Source organism: Rhyacophila brunnea, unplaced genomic scaffold (genome assembly GCF_057557595.1).
Source record: "Rhyacophila brunnea isolate RB1 unplaced genomic scaffold, BYU_Rbru_1.0 scaffold_6, whole genome shotgun sequence".
Lineage (NCBI taxonomy): Eukaryota > Metazoa > Arthropoda > Insecta > Trichoptera > Rhyacophilidae > Rhyacophila > Rhyacophila brunnea.
In genome coordinates, this window is record NW_028233276.1 from 1,426,604 (window position 1) to 1,451,267 (window position 24,664).

The 24,664-nt window shown below is 33.4% G+C and overlaps 1 protein-coding gene across 7 annotated transcripts in view; it reads right to left on the reverse strand.

Annotated features, from left to right (window-relative positions):
- Asator (tau-tubulin kinase asator) overlaps nucleotides 1–24,664 on the reverse strand; it is a 139,096-nt gene that overhangs the window by 98,001 nt on the left and 16,431 nt on the right. For 6 of the 7 annotated variants that reach the window (XM_085956261.1, XM_085956260.1, XM_085956259.1 and 3 more), the window contains exon 1: nucleotides 23,781–23,969. In XM_085956261.1, the coding sequence (XP_085812387.1) occupies nucleotides 23,781–23,854 (74 nt within the window). In that variant the 5' untranslated portion in view covers nucleotides 23,855–23,969. Of the gene's footprint in view, nucleotides 1–23,780; nucleotides 24,287–24,664 lie in introns of those variants that run through there. The other variant, XM_085956262.1, reaches the window with a different exon arrangement.

Here is a 24,664-nt window from a genome sequence, read left to right on the forward strand (position 1 = left end):
CCAGGCGACACATGTAGGTGTTGGTATCGTTACTTTCAAAACACAAAGCAAAATGATTTCGTCATGGCCGCAAATTTATTAAATTGACTTTTTGTCTTTCTTTAGACAGAGCCCTAAAAGTTTTAATAATATGATCGGCTGTTAATTGGTAACATCCACTAACGTTTTCAAATCGTTTTTTACAACTGTTTTCTTTCTAACCTAACGTAACATAACTTAACCAACCACACCTGTATATACTTAGTTGCCGCAATGACTGGTACATTTCCGGACTACTGACACCTTTTAAAACATAATCATTAACGACAATCATTTAAATGTATTTTTTTCTTAATACCTAACCAAAAAATGTAACCATTTAAAAACACATAATGTAATGACTCATACTGGAGAAACCCTATTTAAGTACGATGTTTGTTATATTACATGTACATGCACAAAGCCTCATAACTCCAATACACATAAAATATTTCATACAAGAGCGATATCGATTTTTATTCTGTATGCAATTGAGAATTATAGCGTCCACATTGGAAATCACCGGTCGAGAATATCAATTATTATGTACACTCTTTTTGTGACAGCACCCATCCACACACTCGCCACGCGCTATCGGTAATAAAATCGATTCGCCACGTATTCCGGCTTACGGCTCGTCTTACGGGAGCGACGTCGGCGAAGCGATGAGCGGCGCGCGCAACTCAAACGTATAACTGTATAAAACGTACAACCAAAAAAAGACTGTTTACGAACATTTTCACATATGGTTATACGCTTGAGTTGCGCGTGCCGCCCATCGCTCCGCGCGACTTCGCCCACGTAAAACGCCCCATAACACTTACTCCGGATTCATAAAGTTCATTCACCCTGATTTGAACTTTGAAAAGTGTATTGAATTCACCTTCGACCTCACTGTCGAACCAATAAGATGCATTCCTAACTAAATACTTTCCCCGCATATGCTATGTGTAATAAAACATATAGTATACCTTTTTTATAATTTCTACGCTGATTCCATAAATCCTGAACCAACCCCCCCCCACCAAAAACATTCCACCCCTCACCCCTGCGATTCCCACGCCTTATCCTTCCGGAGCCAAAAGGGCGGTTTGTTAGTAGTTACAAGCGACTACTGTGCATGAGATTCAGATGACGGAGCACACTGTGGATTCATGTAACATGGATACCTTTCCCAGAGGAATTTCATCCACACACCAGGCCAAACCGGAAGCTATTGCGTGGATTCGTGCTTTGCCGGTTCTACTTTGATCTATTCTGTGATTTTGTTTTTGTGATTTTGATTTCTAATGTAGTTTACTTTTTAATAAAAATCTTTTACTTATTTATTTTTGTACTACCGCCATATGACTAAATATACATATTATATTACATAGTGTCAGCATTATTTTTTGCATAAGACTCCAAATTATTCTGGAAAACGTGTACCATTAATAACTACGAATAAAATTTCCGGTAAGTCAATATGTCGAGAATTAGCGAAACCTTGAATGTGGTAAAGTTATAGACCTTCAGTCTGAAAATACAGGATGATGTACAGATAAGCCAACGTGAAGGTGTGAAATTTATGCTTCGATGGATCAGTCTAAGAAGAGAAAATAAATTCATCTGTCGATTCATTGATTCCGAAATAGCCGCAGCTAATAATAGACAACAGACTGCTTATGGAGCGCGGGGTTATTTCAGATAATTTCTAATTTTGACTCGCTGGAACACTATTATGATTTTAAAACTGGAGCGCTGGATATTTGACTTTAAACCCGTATAGCTATGATTATAACTGGAAGCATTCATATTGTGGAGGTTGCATTGTTGTTGAATTAATTGGCAAACATTAAATTTCATAATAACATTATCATGTTAACATTAATTTTCTGTTTATGTAATTACGCCAATTACATTGGCACACGCCGCATGGCATAAATCATAGACATATCGCACCGTGAGTGTAAAACCAACGTATGTGCAAATTACATAGTTTGGAGATATAAGGGTTTGAAGTTTTCATTTGGTCAGGATAAATAGAGTTTCTAAAATAAAACAATAATATTTGGTGTATGTATACATTATGACATGTTCTTTTATTAATTTAATTTTTTTTCATATAAATTCATCAAGATTACAAGTTTTAGCAGTTGCTATGGTTTTACACTTTCATGATGCATAGAAAATGTTGATATTTCGCAGTTACCTGAATTGCAGTAAGATTTTTATTGGGAACTTTGGTAATACCATTATAATATAATATATTATATTATTATTAAATAAATCAAGAATGATATTTACCTATAATATTTTGATATTTTAAGCTTACTAACTATAATTTATTAAAATAGATGCATACAATTTTAAACCAAAATAAAAATAGCAAATTACAATAATTGTAATGTTTTTATAATTAATTTTATCGACGTCAATTATTATCTGAATCTGTATTTAAATGTGTAGATGAAAGTTTTTTTTATAAAAATTATGGTGTATTTCTGGTATCACTTTTGATGAACATAGGGAAATCAAGTCATTTAATTTTGCTTCGGAGATCCGAGGTGGTTTTATAAATGCTTTGTGTAGTTGAGGTTGTACTGATTGACGTCCGCCCTGACGTTTTCTAATATTTATTACATCAAACACTTCTGTTTCATACTTATTTTTATAGAACAGGCAATAAGGATTGTTTTTCCTCACTTCAATAACGCAAATGTCTACCCAACTAACCTTTTTACTATTTTCGTTGAGTTGAAAATTATTGCCCATTTCATTTGCTAACTTGTGAAAATCAAAAATGTCGTCAGTGCCAATTTCCAGTGAATCACTGGAATCCACTGTATTGGTATATAAATTGGACCTGACTTCAAGACTATTTTTTTGTTTCTCTATGCAAGAGTGTTATAGAGTCACCCTCGTTCTAGGTGTGTCCTACGACCAAAAAGTTGTGTGTGATTTTTGGGATATTAAAATCCTGGAGGGCATATAAATACATTGCTGTAATAAATTTATTTTTATTCTGTCCGGCACAATTATCCGAATAAAAAATGACTTCCTTCCCAATTGATTTATCTTCCAAAAATTTTACAACACAAGAACCAATTGCATTGGCCCCTTTGTTTGTAGTCCCTTCATGCTAAACAAAACAGTAACCATTTTTATTATTAATGTGTGTAAGATGGTAAAATTATAGGTTGAAAGCTTTCTTTTATAATATAGCACTGATATCTGGGCATTTGGTGTTGATAATACGGCCTGCAGATTATAGCAACATACTATTTTATTCGTCTTTCGCCTTCTGTGTTCTCGATAATTGTTTATTTTTTTTGATGAATGTCATATATTATTTAACTTGAATTATATTTTTCTCTTCGCTACTGCAATTTTTATATTTTTCACAAAAGTCACATAGGTCCTTGTTTGGTTGAAAAAAGCCTATATTATAATGGGTATTGTTCCTCTTGCAAACCAGCAGCATCCTTATCTATATCCAACATGGGTTCTTCAGCATCAGGAAATGTACTTGTCACATTTTTGAAAATCTGTAACATTGCAAAAACAAAAATATCATAGATCTGATTGATATACTGTTGTGTTAATTGAAAGAGTTTATTATTGTAGGTGCATAAAATAAATACATAGGTACATAAGATAAGTCGATAATAATAAGTTTCATAACAATAATAATATTAAGGTTAGTTTTGTATATCATTTTAGTATAATATTTATCACAAAGTCTTACCTTTTTAGAAGTTTTTCAGCTTTTAAAGCTAACTCCACCATCATTCGAATCCTTAAACTTATATTTGATAAAAACAAAATACACTGCACTACATTACTTGAATCAAAGGAAACAATAATGTGTTGTAGAATACGTCTGGATGCGTTATCAAAGTCTTAACACTGAATCATTTCAATAATTGCCTGCTATCACAATAATAAAAACAATGCCACATTGCATTCACCAAAAGAATGCGTCTGATGCTCGGGTTTCACAATTAGTCATGGATAATCATTTGCAGATACTATGGTTTTACATTAACAATGGAAGAAAATCTTTGTATTGTAAAACCCAAATATCTGTCTTTTTTAATGAACATTTTTAAGTTTGCAGTAACTTCAATTTTACATTATCAAGTTTATGACTTTTGCAGTTGTTTTGCATTTAAATCTCGAAATTGAAAAATTTGCACTTGCTATGGTTTTACACTCACGGTGCGATATATTAATGGCGACTATAAATAAACAAGAGGCATTTTTATCACGTTTGGTTATAATGTACGAATAATTAGTAATGGCTGAGATTATTTGTGATTATTCATCTAAACATTTTAAATAATGATGGTTCATTGCTTAAAAAAATTGTATAATGCTTTTAACAATAATCCATGGCAATTTTTATTACAGTGCATACTTGAAAAATTAATCTCCGGGCACAAAACTGTGATGTTTTATTTGAATCAGTTTGGACTACAATACAATTAAGCTCATCTGTTATTTCTAATAAATGTCTTCCCTATGCACCACTGGCCATAGATTCACTGTTGAAATTCAATACATAAAACAAAATAATTGTAAAACAATACAATATGATAAATAAACTGCATGATTGCGTATTTTGAAGAAAAAAAAACAATTACATGATAGGTATCATAAAAGCTTCAAAAACCTTAATTTAGTTTCATTGTGTGAACATTATTACACATAATCAATTAAAACTAGCAATTAGTATACAAAACACAATATGGTCGTTTTTACTCAAATTAATCTCCTTACCAAACAGACCTTAATCCATGAAAAGTGTGCACATATCCGATTTTGAATACGCAAGGGCGACATGCAGTTGTCATTTTTTTTTCATGAATAATCAATCAATGATATGTCTTGATATTATAATATTGATTTAATACGTACGCATTAACAATGTCGATGATTTCACCTATAATAAAATTAAAGAACTACATACTTCTTTCATTCAATGAATAATTCACAAGATTTTAAAATGTAACGTTATATATTGAACAAACATAACTTGACATCCCGTCGGGTGTCGTATTTTTTTTCAAAAAGAGATTTGTGCCTAGTTAGTAGGTATATAATAATTATATGAGGTGTTTTCAAGTTATGTATGTTCAGTATAATTAAATAATTAAATCCGGATTATAATACTTACATAAAAATACTTTTTAATTACATTTATTAACAAAAAGTATTATAAACTAATGTCCTTGTCAAAATTAACCCCGGTATTTACAAATAAGTCTCAAAGAGTTTTCTTCTGAAGTAAAGATTCAGTTTCCGATAACGTCTTCGAAATTTACCAGCTGCAATTTGAAATCAAAGCATCTTTTCTCACGAGGATATTTCGTTTTAAATTTTGTTTGCGGAGTTAATTGAAAGCGGGCGAGGGGGACTTTGAAGTATTGCGACACGTCTGTTAGATAAATAAACTAGCCGATTATGTAAGTAGCCGAAAAAGCTTTCACAGAGAGAAAAATCTCTGCATTCAATCTGGTTAAATTTAAATAAGTATAACGATTACAGAAAAGTAAATGACTGACGTTACGAAAAAAGTAATAAAAACAGGTCTTCAATAAACTAACATAATATCGTTGATGACCTGTTAAAACCTCCGATGTGAGAAAAATTAAATTTTATATGAATGATAAAAAACTGCTTTATAAATAAATACTAAATTTTTGTTATACCTAAGTATACGAAAAACTTGATATAGGTATCTATGTCGTAAAAGGTTTGTTATCATCATCGAATGTACAATAGTTCATATTTGATTACTACATAAATTATGAATTAAAAAGTATTGCGGTCTTATTAAGACCGTACTTCAGTGAAACGGCAAATAATTTTCAACTATAGGTGCGACGAAATTTTGGACTCGCTGGCAATCGGAGGGCGAACGTCGAGTTGTGAACACGTAAATTTGTTTCGTGATGGCGACGGGGGTATTGATTCTTAAATCGTGTAAAGATGACTAAAAAACGTTACTCATTTACTTGAAAGAGAAAACATGTCAATGAATATATTATTATTGTTAGTAATAAAACATTAAATGGACGCATGTTGGATTTATAAGAAAAATTATATTTCGTTCGGCACGCGTCATTTGCACAATCCGCGCATCGCCTAGCCACGATCTTTTTAGACCATGCCTCAACTAAGGTATAGTCTTAAAATGTAACATGGATGGTTTAAGTTCAATATCCCGTATCTGACCTATAAGTCGAAAATGACTTTTTTATGTACCAAAAACAACAAAAATACTGCCAATCGACTGCGAAATTCCCATATCTGTAGTTATTTTAACAAAAATGATTCAGTCATTTTCCCGTATTTGAACATTGCAGGAATAAACCTGTAATAGTCCGTATCTTGCCTCTAAGCTGTCATGCGTGTTGCAATAAGTGAGTTGTATTCAGCTTCAAAATGTTACGTTCGAATTATTTAAAAGGTAAAACAGTAAGTAATATAACAAATTTGGATGTTTATCTTTATATTATATATGCAATGACATTAATATGGACGAATCATCTGAGGACAAAATGACACTCACTTTATTGTCGGGTCTGCCGAATGGCATAATCTGTTCTAACGCCATTACAATAAAGGTGATATTGCTATAAATTCCTGATGCTTTTTATTGGGTCTGCCGAATAGTTCGGTTCGAACGGGTTTGCTCAAATGAACATTGACATTAGAAACACTGCTCTAACGCCATTACAATAAAGGTCATATTGCTATAAATTCCCGATGCGTGATATCGCATAATGGAAATTGCGTGACGTCTACCTATACATGCGAATGGGCGAATTTACTTGCTAGCTACTGTATTGAGTGCGTCGTCCATTAATAACGTCATAGTATATATGTCACATTTTATTGGATGTTATCATTATATTAGGCGTTACGTGCTTTATTTTACGATTTTTTACGTAACAGGTTATTGGCATACTATGTAGTTACAACATGTGTGAACTATTAACAGTCAGATACGGGATATTAATTAATATTTAGTTTTTTTAGCTTCCTGCACAATTTGTAAAGTCACTTACTGGATATTAACATTAGACCATCGACATGCTAAATCGGAGGTTTATAAAATTAGTTATATTTTAAATTTGGTTGTATAATATACAACCAAATTTTACATATTACGTAACTGCTAAATGATACATATTATGTAACATTGAGGATTGAGGGTTTCATTAAAATGTGCGGTGTAATATAAATAAACAGAAAATAATTATAAAACAGCAATTTTCACAATATGGGAGGTTTTATAGCTCGGTGGAATTAGTTAACGATATCAGATTAGGTTTAATGATACATTTAGATATATACCACTGGAAAAGAAAAGTGCACATGTACTTGTTTGTTCAATTTCGATTGTACGTATAGAATTATTCTGGGTCCACTAAAAGAGTGAAAGCAAATGACAGAAAAAAGATACCAATGTCAGTGAGATGTTAGCTTCCACTTCGGAAATATTTTAGTAACATTCTATGTTTATAGTAAAATACGTAAGTAGCTTCACGTTTCTTGGACATGTGTTCCGAATGCCGCCAGAGAATGCGACACTTCGTACTCTTGTGGCACAACCTCATTGGTTCCGTTGCAGTAGCCGCCCATCTCTCATCTTGCAGCAGTGCTACAAAAGCGATCTACGCGGTGCAGGTCTGTCATGACGGAAGGCACGAGAGTTAGTAATGAACCGAGGTAATTTCTGCATGTCCTATGCCCCAATGCTAGGGCGTGACAGGGACCCATGTCCAACTTGGTGTATTTCAATTATTTAATTTACAACGCATTTAAAGTTTATAATATCTAGTAATGATTATAAATCAAATTAAAACATAATAGTATGTAATCCCACGGTTCTTACATTATTCTAGAGAACGTTTTATGAATTATTTGAAAACTATAAATTTAATATACCTACTTCTGTGAAGCTTCTAATACGTGGTTAATAAATCATTACACGTTATTTTAATAAAAATATACACGAGTTAAATTTTATATTTCAATTTATAGCCACAAACATTATTTTTAAAACTATACCATTGGGTAATTTATTATGTAAATCACAAGCTTGAAATTATCTTTTTTTTTGCGTTTACTGAGTCTTTTTATTGTAATTAAAATATAACCGTTTTAGGAAGGTTTACATGTATATGTTTTTTATAGTGTCGACAGTAATCAGTTAATACGTTTATTTGTATTGCTTTAATCTGTTTCGATATTTATCATTCGATAACTCAATCATCGCCATTTGTTTTTGGTCCAATTATTTTGGCGCGCTGTCAGCATTCGATGTTGATAGTCGATAGCAGTTCGCGATATTATCGACACCACCTGTTGCCTCACCACACCACACTACACTGATTCTTTAAGATTATTATTTTTCAAAAATAGAAGCCATATCGTAAACCAAGCTGGCACGTGTACCAACAATAATAACATTAAACATCTGAGATAGGTAAAAGGAATGCCGTCTGAGTGCCATTGTCCTATTAAACAGATTTCTCTACCACAAAGTACAAAATATTCAAATAGCTAAGCAATAATTGCCAAATGACCCTATATCGTGGTCAACATAATTAAAATCTGCTTGTACTTATATAAAAAAAATCTGTGTGTGTACTTATGTACGCGCGTTAGGAGTTATACTTCTTTGGCGTAACAAAACAAAAACAAAACTTGTGATAACCTAGATTATTCGACTAGCTCTTAATTATCTTGTTAAATTACAAACTCAAGAAAAAGGGCCGCTTATTTGAGCGCCGTTGGTTTATTTCTATACACTTTAACTTATATTACTAAATTATATAATTTTATTATGTCTCGTTGTTTTGATTTTTAAAGTAACAAATGCCACTATGACGTTTAATCGTTTGTTTACGTAAGGAAATGCAAATGGCCGACAATAATAAATTTGTTGCCTAGGCAACGGAACAATTGTACTATCAAACTTGCGTTTGTATACAGCTGACTGATTCGCAGCTAATTTCATACGGTCGCTCACTTTTGTAATGGTGTGCGCGCGCAGCTCTCAATTTCACAATTTTCCAAACGCCCCAAAATAAGTATAACTTCAAAAAAATATCGTATTTTATTGTTTTTTCACCAGCATGTGGCATTTTATGTGTACTTAAGTTTTGATATATTCTGTTTGTATAACAACAGGCATCGCGTTTTCGACAGTTTTTATTATTATTTTTTTTATTTACACAGGATATATTATATATTTTTTGTAAACTTCATTTGAAGATATTTTATTTTCATTGAATATACCGCAATGGTGTCAAACCCATCACCAAGTACCGTTTCCTTACACATTTTTGAATTTAATTACTATAGTATTTATATTTTCTGGTAAGGTATTGCGATTACAATATTAAATGTATGAGTTTTTAACTTTTTTTATATCCATCTATAAATATAAGTAGTAATAATAAAATAAATTGTGGATATTCCATCTATATTACATTATACAAATATGGCTACTATATTATGTGGCTGCTTTTATGTAATAACTGGATATATCTTGAAGTAGCAATTTTGATGCACAGCGTAGAACCTCGTAGAGGGCCCAAACGTAGACAGAAGGTCTCTTATTAAACCTACTGCAACGGCACTGTCGAGGGAATCTACGAACACGTTTTTGAGAAAATACTTTATGTATGCTATGGGATACTGTAATAATTTACTTACTTACTAAATAATTATTGTAATATAGACTAAAAGGGTGTGGAAACGTGGCAGGTGGTTGACGGAATAATATATAGGTACATATGTATCATAGAGCCAGAGTGTCTTAAATCCAATTTTGCTGAAAACTAATTAATTAGTGAAGACTTTGTACCTAAATTATCATATTTTTCAGGCCCAATTCAGACACTGAGTATATTCATAACAGAAGCCTAAATTCTTAAAACAATAATGCCGTGACATTAACATTAAGGGCATGAAACATCTGAAATTGCTTTTTCCCGGAAGTTTTCTTTTTTGACATAAGGCAGTCTAATAGTTGCGGACATAATATGTCACAAAAATAAATGAATGACATTATCATTCGTTGCTTTTAAATATATAATTAATATATTTCCGCGTTTATTTTCAATACATTATTTATGCTTATTATTGTCCAGAGTCCAGAAATATTTCAATTCTCAGCCATGGCAAAATCCACAGTTATATAATAATTAATAAACCAATATAATATTATTATAACTAATTGTTCTACATACAGTATGTATTTAACATAACCCATCCACCTACGTATAATTACATTATTTAATACCGTGTCCGGAAACTTGTACGTTTGCAGTTCGCCGTATCACACTCCACCGTGACATGTCGTATCGAAAATATATGGCCGTATATTAAAGACCGTCCAGCCTCTTTGGGTCGTATAGTAGGTACTGACATAAAATTCATGTCTAAACAAAACACGGTTCTTGTCGGTTTATACTTTACAGGTTTACATATACAAATTTTGAAAATAACCGATATTCTGGATTATTTGTTAGGTTAGGTTAGGTTCGGTTTACATTCTTAAATTCATGAATTTTACCAAAATCAGCTATGAAAATTGAATTAATGTTATGAGGCCATATAGTATACGGTCATCGCTTTCCGATAAGAAAGCTCACAGCCAACTGTGCTACAGTGAAATGTTTTACGTACAATTTACATGTAAGTATTTAATACTACTAATGGATTTACTTTGTTCGTTATTCATCTACAGATTATGCGATTTGCCTATTTTTCATAGGACTTTTTAATAGTACAGGTGGTTTTTAATGATCTGCATATATTGGGTTAGCAATAGTTAAGAAGACAAAACAATATAGGTACAGAGAATGTCGTGGATATTAGAAACTTTATCTAGTAGGCAACGTTATACAGCAAAATTATATAAACTACATCAATATTAAGATTTGACATGATGAACAAGTGCGCCTTTACTTTACTTGACCATGGGTATCAACCCCGCTAAGGTTAATGAAAAAGGTTAAATAAAACACAAAAGCTGGTGTGTTAGTTCACGTGCATGAATTTACTTTCACCAACAGTGTGTATTTTATACTATCGCGATAATAATTGTTCACCCGTAAAAGTGATGACTGTCTCGACAATCTCATTCTTCAAGAGTAAGCGAGACGCGATGTTGTCATTGTATAGTACTATTTGACAAGTCGTGAAAATCGGTTAACCTCAAAATGAGTCTGCGCGGTGTAGTTCGTTTTTTACCGGCAGGTTCGCCACTATTGTTCTACTGCGCAGGCGCAGCTATAGAACAAATCCCAATTGTTGCGTGAAAATTCAGAAGCTTCCGAACTTTTTTAATGCATGTACGTGTAAACGGAGTATCATTCTCGAATCGTAAGTGAGACGCGATGTTGTCATCGTACTGGTGCTATTTGATAGATTCAGACAGGTTCGTACAAGTTCGTAGGTAATCGTTAGACGTGAAAATATTCTGTACGGTGTAGTTCGTATTTCTTCCAGCAGGTTCGCCACTATCGTTCTACTGCGCATGCGCACCGCCATGCAAAAGTACCAATTTTTGCGTGAAAATTCAGAAGTTTCTGAACTTAGTTGATACATGCATGCAATATTGCAACGATAATACGTTTTTACATGTGCATTTTCTTATTATGGCCGCGATAATACGTACTGTCAGTATTAAATCCATGCATGTGTAAACGGAATATTAATCACCGCTTTGTTCAATTTATGTTGTACATTTATTTCTTTGAAACAATAGTAAATAAAATTAATTGTATATTTATGTTATACACACCCACTTACATTGATTTTATTTATTTTAAATATATTTCATCATCTGACCATCCCTATAATAATATTTCTAACTTCGCCCATCGTGTATAGACCGGAAAGATTATAATCCCAAAAGTTATGGGTTCCTTATGATTTATTGTACATTAAAGGAAATTTGAACTGACTACACTAATTATTATTGTTGAATAAGTTGACTATAGAATAAAATCAGAGATGGAAAATAATAGTATGAGAAGTGGATAATTAGTGAGAAGGGAATCATTCAGTGTTTGTATTTTAATGTAAATATCAGTGGTACAATTAGATGAGCTAAATGGGAACCATTATATTTATATGTAAGTTAAAGATCAGTGCATCGGGTCGTGTGAGTGCGTTGGCCTATAGACGACGACCGAAATATATCGCTTTAAATAATACACAGATTGTATACAACGACCTGCCAGCGCTGAGTCGGTTTTCCTGGAGTACCATTCTGTAGGGATTGTCCCAACAAATTTACCCAACGCATCGAATATTAATGGCAAGATACCGGAGAGAAACTCGTTTGGCCCGACATGGCCAACTACACAAGAGCTTGAAAATAATCTGTAGAGAAATATGGTTATTTATTTTTAAGTTGGTATGTATTTAATTCCATCACAGAAATTCTTATTTCGAATTTTAAAAATGTGCGACTAATACATTATGATTTTTATTTTGAGGTAGTTATACCCCGTTTACAGATGCATGTATTTACTGTTCACAGGAAGAAAATGTATGGGTAAAGATGTATTATCCTGCAGTTAGCAAGTTGCGTACATGAATCAAACATCTTTGGAAGCTTCTGAAATTAACGCGCAAGTAAGATCTGCGCCTGCACAGTAGAACAATAATGGTGAACTTGCCGGTAAAAAAACGAACTACTCATTTTGAGGTTAACCGATTTTCAATACGTCCTGTCAAATAGCACTATAAAATGACAACATCGCGCCTCGCTTACTCTTGAAGAATGAGATTGGAGAGACAGTCAGCACTTTTACGTGTAAACAGTTATTGTCACGATAGTTTAAAATAAGCTGACAGTAAATTCATGCACGTGTACAGGCGCTATTAGGTTAGGTAAGATTCATTTCTCATAGTATGCAGTATACAATGGAATAGATTTATAAAAAAAAGAGTTGGAGATAATAGGAGCTTATCTTTAAATTTAATGACTACGATCACCATCAGCCTGGGTCTATCCACTTCTGCGCATCTATTCTATACACAAGACTGCTATCGGCAGCTATCGAGGGAAGTTTTGTATCGAAGTATTAGCTCTTATTGTAACAATTACAATAAGTTAGTTGTAATTGTTACAATACGTGCTACGTTTTAAGACCACCTCTCTCGGGTGTGCTAAATTTTAAATCGAGATAGACAGTTTTGACTGTTTAGACGGCTAACTTATTGTAACAATTATTAAAATACTTCGATACAAACATATAAAAAACTACCCTCGATAGCTCCGGATATCAGGCTTGTGTACATAATAAATGTGCTGACAGCCTTCCCAAACTGTATTACATTCCTCTTGCGCGCGTTGTGTAACTTCTTTAGAACGTAACAATTTTATCGATACAGTGGCTGCCATACCTCTTTCGGACGTTTTCTACATTTTGGGTAAAACTGGATGACTAGTAGAGTTATCCAGAGATTAAACTATTCGTCCCGTTTATAATTAGATAAGAAAACAAACAAGGCTATGCGATAACAGAGTTACTAAAAACCTTGAATTCATTCAAGCTAAAAACAGATTAGATTTGGAAACTCCACATGAAAACCAAAACAATTTTACAGCAATATGTTCAATGACTACATTGGAACTTGTGGTAAACAGATGAGGGTGGAGACTTTATTTGGAGGCAACCAAAATTTACATTTTTTGTTTGCTGTGATAAGTGTTGGTGATTATTGCGCTAGTGTATCTACAAATATAATTTTCAAAGAAACCTTGAAGATTGAGTTAAAATTTTTAATTTAAAAAATGTGAATTAATATTTTTATTAGTTATTTATGGAATACAATTTAATATGCCTTCCTTATAACATCCTGTGCCGTGTTTAGTGACGTTGACGCCCGATGTACAGATTTTTTGTATATTTTAATAAGTGTTTAACTGGTTTCAACTGTATTGAGATCCCTTTTTAAGTCTGCTGACGAATCTATTGGCTCATCTGCATCAAAGAAAATCGCCAAAATGTATTTGATTAGCGATCGACCATTGCAACGTACGTACTTGAACTAAGATGTGACCGGTTATCCAGATACATGCAATATCTGAAATCATACTTACGTATGAAAAAATCATCTACGATTATTAAATGTGATTTGCCACAGTGGCCATTCCCGAGAACGTCCCCTCATGCTGCACTTTAGAAATAAAACGCGGAACTAAAGGAAGGATTCCCCGGGAGCATTCGACGTATTCCGTGACCGACTTTCCACTTTCTTCTTTCCGACGTGCATTTAATCTCTTTCTTCGTTTTTCTTTCATGTAAAATGTTGTATTTATGTTTGGAATAGCATGCGGTGACAAGCGCGATACTCTGAAACATAAGTAGACAACATTTTATGCACCGACCAAAATGAAACTGTCACCTTTGTGAAGAAATGTGATCCCATGTTACTTGTTCTGAAATGTATCTCTAAAATGGCTAACAATCACCAACAAGACAACCAATACAATTTGTGAACGCTATGATAATCATTCTCACTTTACGATATATGCAAATATATATATATATATATATATATATATATGATCACTGGCTAGATTCAACGATTTGAAGCATTTCCTTGGAGGCATTGACGTATTTTTGTTATTGAGTGAAATTTTGTGACGCGCGATACATGGAAATTCCCGGGAGAGCAAGTCTCACTGATATTATGTGAAGAAATTCCGTCATGATTTAGGTAATCGACAAACGAAATTTAAAAAAAAAGACAGCAGCGCATCTATTATATACACAAGGCGGCAATCAAGGGTAGTTTATCATATTTATATATTGAGGAGATTAATTGTTACAATAAGTTTACCGTCTGAACTGTGAAAAAGTGTTATGTTTTAACAGCACCTGTTGTGTAAGTTGTGCGTTGAGTGAGGTAGAAATGTTTGACAGCTTAGCCGGCTAACTTAATGTAACAAATTATAATACCTCAATACAAAAATATGACAAACTACGCTCGATAGCCACCGATAGCAGTTTTGTGTATAGAATAGATGCGCAGGTGTGATAACCCGATTAGCAAGTGCGCACGATTCCGATTACACCGCTGACAATTTTCAACGCCAATGATAATTTATAATAGGTATATATTTTTTCTTCATTTTAAAGAAAACTGTTATCGTAGACGCAAACCAATTAATTATCATCCGTATTTTAAGACTTAGGAGATGCCAATATAAAATTGTCAATATATTTATTTAAAAATTGAATAGTGTGAATTCCTAGTTTAATTTATTATTTTATTTTTTAATAAAAATACCAAATTCATTATAACATTATATACATTTTACTGCTAGTAATAAACTACGTATCAGAAAATATCAGAGAGCACAACATCAAGTTTCACTTCCATTGCATGTGTTTACCACACACAGCTCATTTTTTTCTAATGTATGCGAGTAAGACCATGCTGGCGATTGGATACTTGTAACTACATTCGATATTTAATTGGGCCGATCAGCTACTACGACGATCTGCTATCGATTTCCACGATACTTGGCGTTGACTAACTAGGCTTTACAAATATAACTGAAAGATTAGCTGGCCGAAATAATAACCATACACACTCAAGTCCACGTTTTTCACCACCACAATCTTCCTAGAATGCTCCCAGCATGATGCCACAGTATAAGCCCGATTAATGGATTGAGAGACGTAACATGTGGTAGAGAGCAAAAGAAATATATTATATTTTATTCAGATAGTCCTATGATGGCTGATTATTCATGACCTCGTTCTAAGTTTTCTTGTGTCATATTTACAGGGAGTCCAATAGCGATGTCCGCCACACTCATCAAAGCTCTCCCTAGAGACGGAAGTCCAATAATGTGCTGTGTATTTTACTGTTTCAATACTTTTCTATATTTTAATTATGTAGGTATAACATGTTTTTTCAATATAAACGTCATGCTATGAACGTATTTTATTATTAATTTTTTATATCCATAATATTTCAAATAAATGATGATAAATGTGATAAATACTGTGGGTTCCTAAGTCAACAGAATTTTTTTAACTTTATTTTTGGTAAACACTATTATAACATACCACAAAACCCAATTGAAATAGTGTAGTAATAGTGAAAGACGGTGGATTTGCCTCCAAGCTCGTCAGCTTGGAATAATAGAATCGACTTGTTTATGTGGCGAATTGCAGGGTACCGATCACATCCTCTGGGAGTGTCCCAATATGTCGATTGAAAGGCAATAGCTTGTCAAGTCAGTCCTACCCTCAGTTGGACCGGTCGGCCATTGCGACTTGGTATCTATGAGGGAAAGTTTCTCAGCTTTTAAAAAGTTTGCGGCATTTTACGGCGAGCGAGAAGGTCTTTTCTCATCGAGAATTGACCGTAATACATTAAATAGAAGTAGGGATCACGCACACCAACCAAGGTCTTTTGAAGTAGCTCCTGGGACACTTTTGTGCACAATTTTGAAGAGCGCCTAACGTTCGTTACACCACGGCATACGCCTGCTTAACGGGTATGGCGACGTGGCGGGTGGTGGAGGGAAAAGTAAGTAGTGAAAGAATCACTGAAACAATCAAGCATGAGAAAATCACAAAGATTTATAATAACCAAATTGGGAATTCAACCCGGAATCCCGTTATGAAAAGCCAGTGCTTTAATGCATTGGACTGGTAAGTTGGTAGTTGTAAGTATACGTATCTAGCCTACTTATAAATGACCGGAAGTACCTATTCAAAGGTAATTACTTAATGAATTATTTGTAATCTATATTTCAACAGGCTAAGTGTCTTCTCTTTAATTAAATTGCATACTGATGTATTCATCCTATCAGCCATTCATTATTCATCTGCTTACTATATTATAAACACGCACATAATAAATTATTACACAGCATACAGCAGTTACGAAGTAATGGACTAGAAAATGAAATTACTTAGTAAATATTAGCGAGGTCTATACGTACATTTTCATATTAGAAGTTAGAATATACCATAAACAATATAATATTATAAAGTCATTTTCCTTCGTACAATGCTTCGCCTATAAGACGGAGTCATTAGAAGCTCTTCAATTTTCGTTTGATATTAACGTGAATGTCCTACCTATTCATAATTCGATTCCACTTATTTTCTAGCTCGGTCCCTAGTTCTTCGCTACCACGCACCTCCGCAGAACTTATGATTTCATCGATCCAGTAAGTTTTAGGACGGTCCAACAATCGTTCAGTGCTTCTTATCCACCACTCTATGACCGCATATTATGTTGTCGGTCTATTTATTACACAACATACTCGTATCTACCTCATTATCTATTAGTTTGTTTTGTGGTATTTACATGTTATGGCCAACATGTACCCTACCTTGCCACGTTGCACTACATTTTTTAAATGTTTCCTACATTATGGGTCTACGTTTCGAATGGGTATATTACCACTGGTTGGTAGTACACAAACATGATAAAAAAAAAATATTATCAACGTATAATAGTGGAAATATAGTTCAATCTCTTTCCTAAAATCAAATCCCGTAAGTAACTAAAAATAATTGATATTGAAGATACAGTAATGCCATATATAATAATAATTTCCAGTGGTTTATTCGTGTTCAAGTGCGTATTCTGTTTGAGTGAGTGGTGATGTTATGGGTCCTTTTCATGTTAGTTGCAGGGATTTTTCTATGCTTTAGGTAATATTTTGTTCCTAGCACGCAACTTTTTAACACTTTGGGGATAATAATTTAATATCTATATAATAATTGCTTTGAACTATTTCGAAACATCCTTTTAAATCTTCCGACGAATCGATTGCGTCATCTGCGTTAATGAAAATCGCCACTGCAAATTATTTATTTTTTGCACCATTCTATTAAAAAGTTCATTGTCCTTTGATAGCTATCACCACTACAAAGCCACAGTTATGTCCATATAAAATCGTAATTATTATTGCAACAATAATGTACAGTTATATGTTATATGACCACATCTGCAACTTATGAGATATATATTTTTTAGAATTATTAATAACCATGTACTTGCTTTGTTGTACAAGGTGGTTGTTTTTAATTTTGAACAATAGGCTTTGAGAAAATCACATAAATATTGTGTCCTCACCGGGAATCGGACCCAGAACTGTCTTCGGCTGGAAGGCCAACGCCTTACGCACTGCACTACAAGAGCCGCCACTTGTAAGATAGATGAGATTGAAGCAAATATGGCGTGTTCGTCGTCTTTAGTTAAAAGAAATTGCCAATTCATAAATTCAATTAATTCGAAAACATCAACAAGATTCTTTGAAAACTAGTTTTTTATTGTCATTTGAATATATAGCTGTGGCTCTATAAGACTATTTATTATAATACTCATATAGCCATTGATGTACCATATTATTATGTCGAATGTTTAAAACATGGCCCCCACACCTTGAAGAGGGCCCCCAGGCCAGGATCTTGGGCGGGCCCCCCTACCTATCGCTATGGTTAATGGCAGTCTGATGCTCTACGGTGTTGTTTTTCAAATTGTGTTCGAGGTCAAATAAAATTCTGTGTAATTTTAGCGATTTTTTAACACATCGAATTATTGAGTTGTCGGGGATCACTCAATACGTCACAACAATCATTTATTTTTAAATGGTAATAACATCGAAGTAAAATAGCGCCGCAGGCGACTTTTTTTACTATTAGAGCAAATTTAAGATGTGTGTTTATCTCATTTATCTGGTCGACCCATCACGCCGAGCCCCCCCTGAGCCCGGGCCCCTAGGCTAGAGCCCCTTCAGCCCCCCCCTTGTGGGGGCCATGGCTTAAAATCATCTATATTCACAACAAACTCTATATACATATTTGTATATGTATCAATATAAATCTGATACAGCCGGACAAATGATAATATCTTCAGTTTCCGAAACACAAAGAAACTATTTTGATCGTAATATCCCACGTCTGCCGTGGAGATTAATTCGCCGTACAAATAGCCCCACTTACGTATAATGTACGCTAAATAATTTATATATAAAATTCGAGAGAGTCAGGGAAAACAAAATATTGTCAACAAAATGGCGGAGTTGCCAAAAGACATGTACACCAAATGGCGAGATGGCTGCATTCCAACATTTCCAAGCCGTGGCTGGAGGAGAAGAAAACGATATGATTGTTGGTGGGCGGCTAATTCTGACAACTGAATTAAACCGTTGCTCTTTATGAGAGCCACAGGATCCATTTAATAGTAGACGCACAATTAAATGATAGTAATTTAATGACACATTCGTTTCTACACAGAATGAGAGCATACTGGTTATGTCAGTGACGTCCCGTGAGGGTAGGCAGATTGAGCGTCGCTTGGGGCCGGCAAATCGATAAGAATCATTAGGTATAAGTATCTATATATAAATAGCAGTGGCTAAGGGTGGAGGTAGGGTATTAAGACCCGCCATAAACATTGCACGTTAAACTTTGTCAGTCATACATACTTATTTTCATTGAAATAAGACTACATTTTACGGATGGTGTTGGTTAGTTTTTTAAATTCAATTAAACCCTACGAAACCAAGCCATAATAGATATAGTCAAAAAATACTCGTAGATCTATAAAATATCTAAAATTATGCAATTAAATCATACATAAATTTGGATATTTTATAGATAGAATAATAATTTGTATCTATTACAGTTTGGTTTAGACATAGCTTGACGAATTAAAAAAATGAAACAACAATATATGTAATACGTATTCTTAATCTAACGAAAACAAATAAGTAAGAATGAAAAAATGTGTACAATTTTGTCATATCGCCTAAAATATACCAATACTATTATGGTTTGGTTAAGACAGGGTTTAATTGATTTTTAAAACCCAACCAATACCATCTGTAAATTGTAGTCTTATTTCAATAAAAACATATTATACATTTGACTGATAAAGGTTAATGTGACTATTTATGGCGGATCTTAACAGCCTACCTCCATCCTTCGCCACTGATAAATATGTACCTAAACTTATATCTTTCCATTAAAAATTCAGCTCACTGGTGGGAAACAAAATGTATTAATTGACATAAAAGTTTTAACAGGACTGAATTTTTTTGTTGGGGTTAAGATGTCTAGTTTGCTTCCGTTGTCCTTGGACGACACGTGCAGATTTGCGAATTATATCTAGAAAGAAAAAAAATATTGGATTCATGCAAGGATAATAAAAAATACTGTATAAAAAAACAATGGGGCGGCATTTTGGCACTGCCTAGGGGCCGCATTTTGTCTAGGAAAGTCATTGGGTTATATGGGTGTAATATGAACACTAAATATAATTTTATAAGTACAATAACAGTAGATTTCTTATTAAGAGGTAATAACCATTATCAGTGGTACGTTTTGTGACGTAGAGGCCCGACACAATGACTGATTTTACGCCCCCTACGATAATAAAACGAACGAGCAAATTTTAATTTTCCCCAAATAAATCCATGCGTTCAAACGGTTTTTTTTTTTTAAATTTTCTATAAGTACTTAAATTATTTTTATTTTCTCCCACGATGGCCGCGCGGTTTCAGCGTCGGCCTATAGCATCGTGGGTCCCAGGTTCGAATCCTGGGTCTGACAAGTATACATATTGTTTTTCAATTTGTCTATGCGTCAGAGTATGGACCTGAGCAAGTGGCTGACGTCCATTTCTCGTACAAACAAAATCTGTTAATACAAACCTCCACGCTGTGGAGGCCCATATGATCTTATCAGGATCGGACATGGTCGGAATACATGAATTATATAACCTTTAATCAAAATATTTAATATAAGTAAGTATACTAACTACATGGTAATATTTTTTTTTACATGAGACGTGAAAATTTCTCCCTCTACTACGAGTGAACGATTATCAAAAATGAAAGTATTTTTATTATTATTAAAACAAATTTTTTCACGTAAAGATTTTTATATACTTACTTTAATAATTTATTGCATGTTTGAGACACCCTTCTAAATCTTGTGACGACTCAATTTAGTCCTGTTGCGTTACAGGTAGTTAGTAATATGTTCAATCCCTAATAACTAATATGTTATAAGAATATGAAAGTCAACAGTCTGAATATACCAGTGGCGAAGAGAGGAGATAGGCTGTTTAGATCCGATATAAATAGTGCATACTAAACTTTGTCAGTTATACGTATTTGTTTCCATTGAACTAATACTACAATTTACAGTTGCTGTTGATTATTTTTAAATTTCGATTAAACCCTGCGAAAACTAAGCCATAATAGATAATAGTCAAAAAATACTCATGTATCTATAAAATATCTAAAACTATGCCATTAAATAATACATAATTTTGGATCTTTTATATATAGAATAATATGTGTATATGGTATGGCTTGGTTAAGCAGAATTAAAAAAAACTGACCAACAACATGTGTAATATGTATTGTTAATTCAACGAAAACAACTCCGCCTGTAGCTATAGGATTCACTTAGGTTTCTGCCGAGCCCGGATGAAGGAGGAGGGTTCATCGTAGGGCTAATCACCCTACATGGTAAAAACACACGATTACGAACACCAACACAAGCGCCTCGGAACACAGGACCCCTATCAATGAAAGACCCCGGCTACAAATTAGAGGAGCAGCCATGGAAAGGAGCGTGTGGAGGACAATTGTAGAGGCCAAATCCCGCCCCGGGATGTAGTGCCGAGAAAGAAGAAGAAGAGAATTCAACGAAAACAAATAAACATGGACAAAAATGTGCAAAATTTTGTCGGCTTGCCCAAAGCATACCAAAACTATTATGGTTTGGTTAGGCAGGGTTTAATTGTTGTTTTTTTTTTAAGAACCAACTCCATCTGTAAATAAAATTGTAGTCTTAGTTCAATAAAAACAAATACGTATGACTGACAAAGTTTAATGTGCACTATTTATGTCGGATCTTAACAGCCTATCTCCACCCTTCGCCAATTGGAATATACATATTATAAATATGGTTTCATGAACACACAATATTATTATTGGCATATTGTATCTAAATTAATAGGATGTGAGTTCACCCGGGCGACATGCCTGCAATGCGATAACCTCAACTATGTGGAAGGCGGCAAAATAAATGCAGTTCAAAAATAGAACGCGTGTGTGAATAAAAAAAACAATCTCCATGATTTCGTTCTATTTGTGTGATAATTGAAATGCACACGCGCCTTTAGTTTGATAGTTTTTTTATTGTCATAGTCCGTTTTAATAATTAATTATAATACAACACACAAAGCAACACTCGTGATTCCGCTATATTATATTTTGACATATATTTGGATATAATCGCAGATTATATCATAGGTAATTGGTTACATTTTGTAAACTTTTTTTTATTGGTCCCCTCTCGAGATAAATGATGTACACTTTGTCGCCGGGTATCAGACACAATGAAAAATATTGTAAAATGTTGCCACAAAATTAAATCATGTGAGGCTATAAATCATTTGTAACAGTTTTATATTCAAAAGAGTTACGTAGGTAATTATTTAAAGCTCGGAAAATTGTTGGACATATTATTTAATATTAATCCTTTATTGAGAATAAATGGCGGTATTAGGTACTAATCTAATGCTGTTTATCAATTGGTTACAAATAATCTAACTAACCTATCATTTTCCGACAATATATTTTTATTCCTTCAGCAGTTCAGGACCGTATACCGTAGACGCGTAGACTTTATGTCGTAGAAGCATCAATTACATAATTCTGTTTTATTTAACGCCACTTTGTCAAAATAAACATGTCCATATGCATATTATTATTATGTATTTATTTAATTTATGGTCATATAATTAATTATGAATTATAGTCAACCATAATGGTAATGGTGTTTTTTTGTGTATACATATTATTAATACATACGGAATTTGCATTCAATACTTTATCACTTTATAAATGACCTAAACGTATATAATAAGTACTCATATGGAAATTTCCATTCATGTTATATAGTCAGCAAAAAGGCACACGCCCGGAAAGCGATGTTGGTGGCGATTAATAGCGATTCCAAAATGATTTCATTTGTAGCTATTGATAGATAGTCTGTGCGACGGCAACATTATTTCCAAATGAAAATAGCGTTTGTTTTGACAGTTTGCTTTATTTATTTACTTGAATAATTTTGTCTAAATACTGATGGTAAAAAAACTTGTAACGCTCTTAACACTAATTTAAGCAGTTTTTTTTATCTCAGTAGATAATAAATCTTGGAACACATTACGTGTAAATTTTACTGCAAAGTAATCTTCGATATTTGACTTGCAGCTAATTTAATTATTCTTAGAAGGTAACATTTTTTCAGATTAATTTTTATATATTTCATAGAAGATGATTTCCTTCGACATTGACTTGCGACGTGTACTTATGTAGCAAAGGTTTTCGACGTGTTCAATGTTTCTGTGGGCCTATTCTATAAACAAGGCGACTATCTACGGCTAAGATGATAAATATTATCACTTTACGTATTGCGGTATTACAATTATTACAATAAGTTAGCCGTCGAAGCTATCAAAACTGTATATCTCTCTCTAAAAGTTGACACTATTAATACATAGCGCCTTTTGACAGTTTAGACGGTTAACTTATTGCAACAATTAGCCTCTCAATACATAAATATGATAAACTACCGTCGATAGCCGCCTTGTGTATGGAATAGCTTCGCATGTTTATTTACTGAAATGATAATATATTTTAATGTAGCAATCGATAATATAAATTAACTGATGAAATTACTCACCACTTCATATTGTAGACCCCTGCTCCACTGTTCGCACCCCCGTAGGCCGGCTGCTGAGCGGCAATGGCCGACATCTGATGCCAGATCCCGTAAGGAAAACACCGCACACGTTTTAATTTCACTCACTTCCCTTTCGCTTCTTTTGGATCTTGTCTATGACACTCCGGATGGAGACAATGAGTACTGTCATGCTTTAACCACTGCCTGTCTCCTCAGCCAACGATTTTTTTTATTAGTGTCAAAAACAAACCAACCAGATAATAATTAGCGTGGTATTATTGATACCTGGTTTAATAGAAAACGATATAAAGATCATTCATATCAAATTAATAAAGTTTCCTTTGGTTTGTTTTACTCGATGATTCAGATTTCGATGGAAAATAAATATTCACTTGTTAACACTGCCGATAATCCCTCATTCGTATTTTGCTGAATATTGTTTTGTAAAATACATATTTGTCTCCAAATATTGTGTTACAATAATAATTCACCGTTTACCCTTTAACCTATAAAACATAAAGAAATAAAAATAAAACGCACTATAATCACATAGATAGAATATGCATTCCATAATGGACTGAGAACTTTTTGGAATGCTTCAGGCCTTCGATTTTAGAAATAGTATGGAGTGATTATGTTCCATTTACAAAAACTTAGAATGCTGGCATCTGGAGTATTTGATACCAATAAAATTTTAAAACATGATACATTCTACTGGATTGGTAATTTGAGGGAACCAATTGCAAAATGAATTTTCTCCATATTTTTTATTTCAAAATATTATTAAACTAAGAACTGCAAAAAGATTTTCTCATACAAACATGTGAAATACAATAAATAAAAGCACATTTTTTTTTATTAAGCTACGAAGTCTGAAACATTTT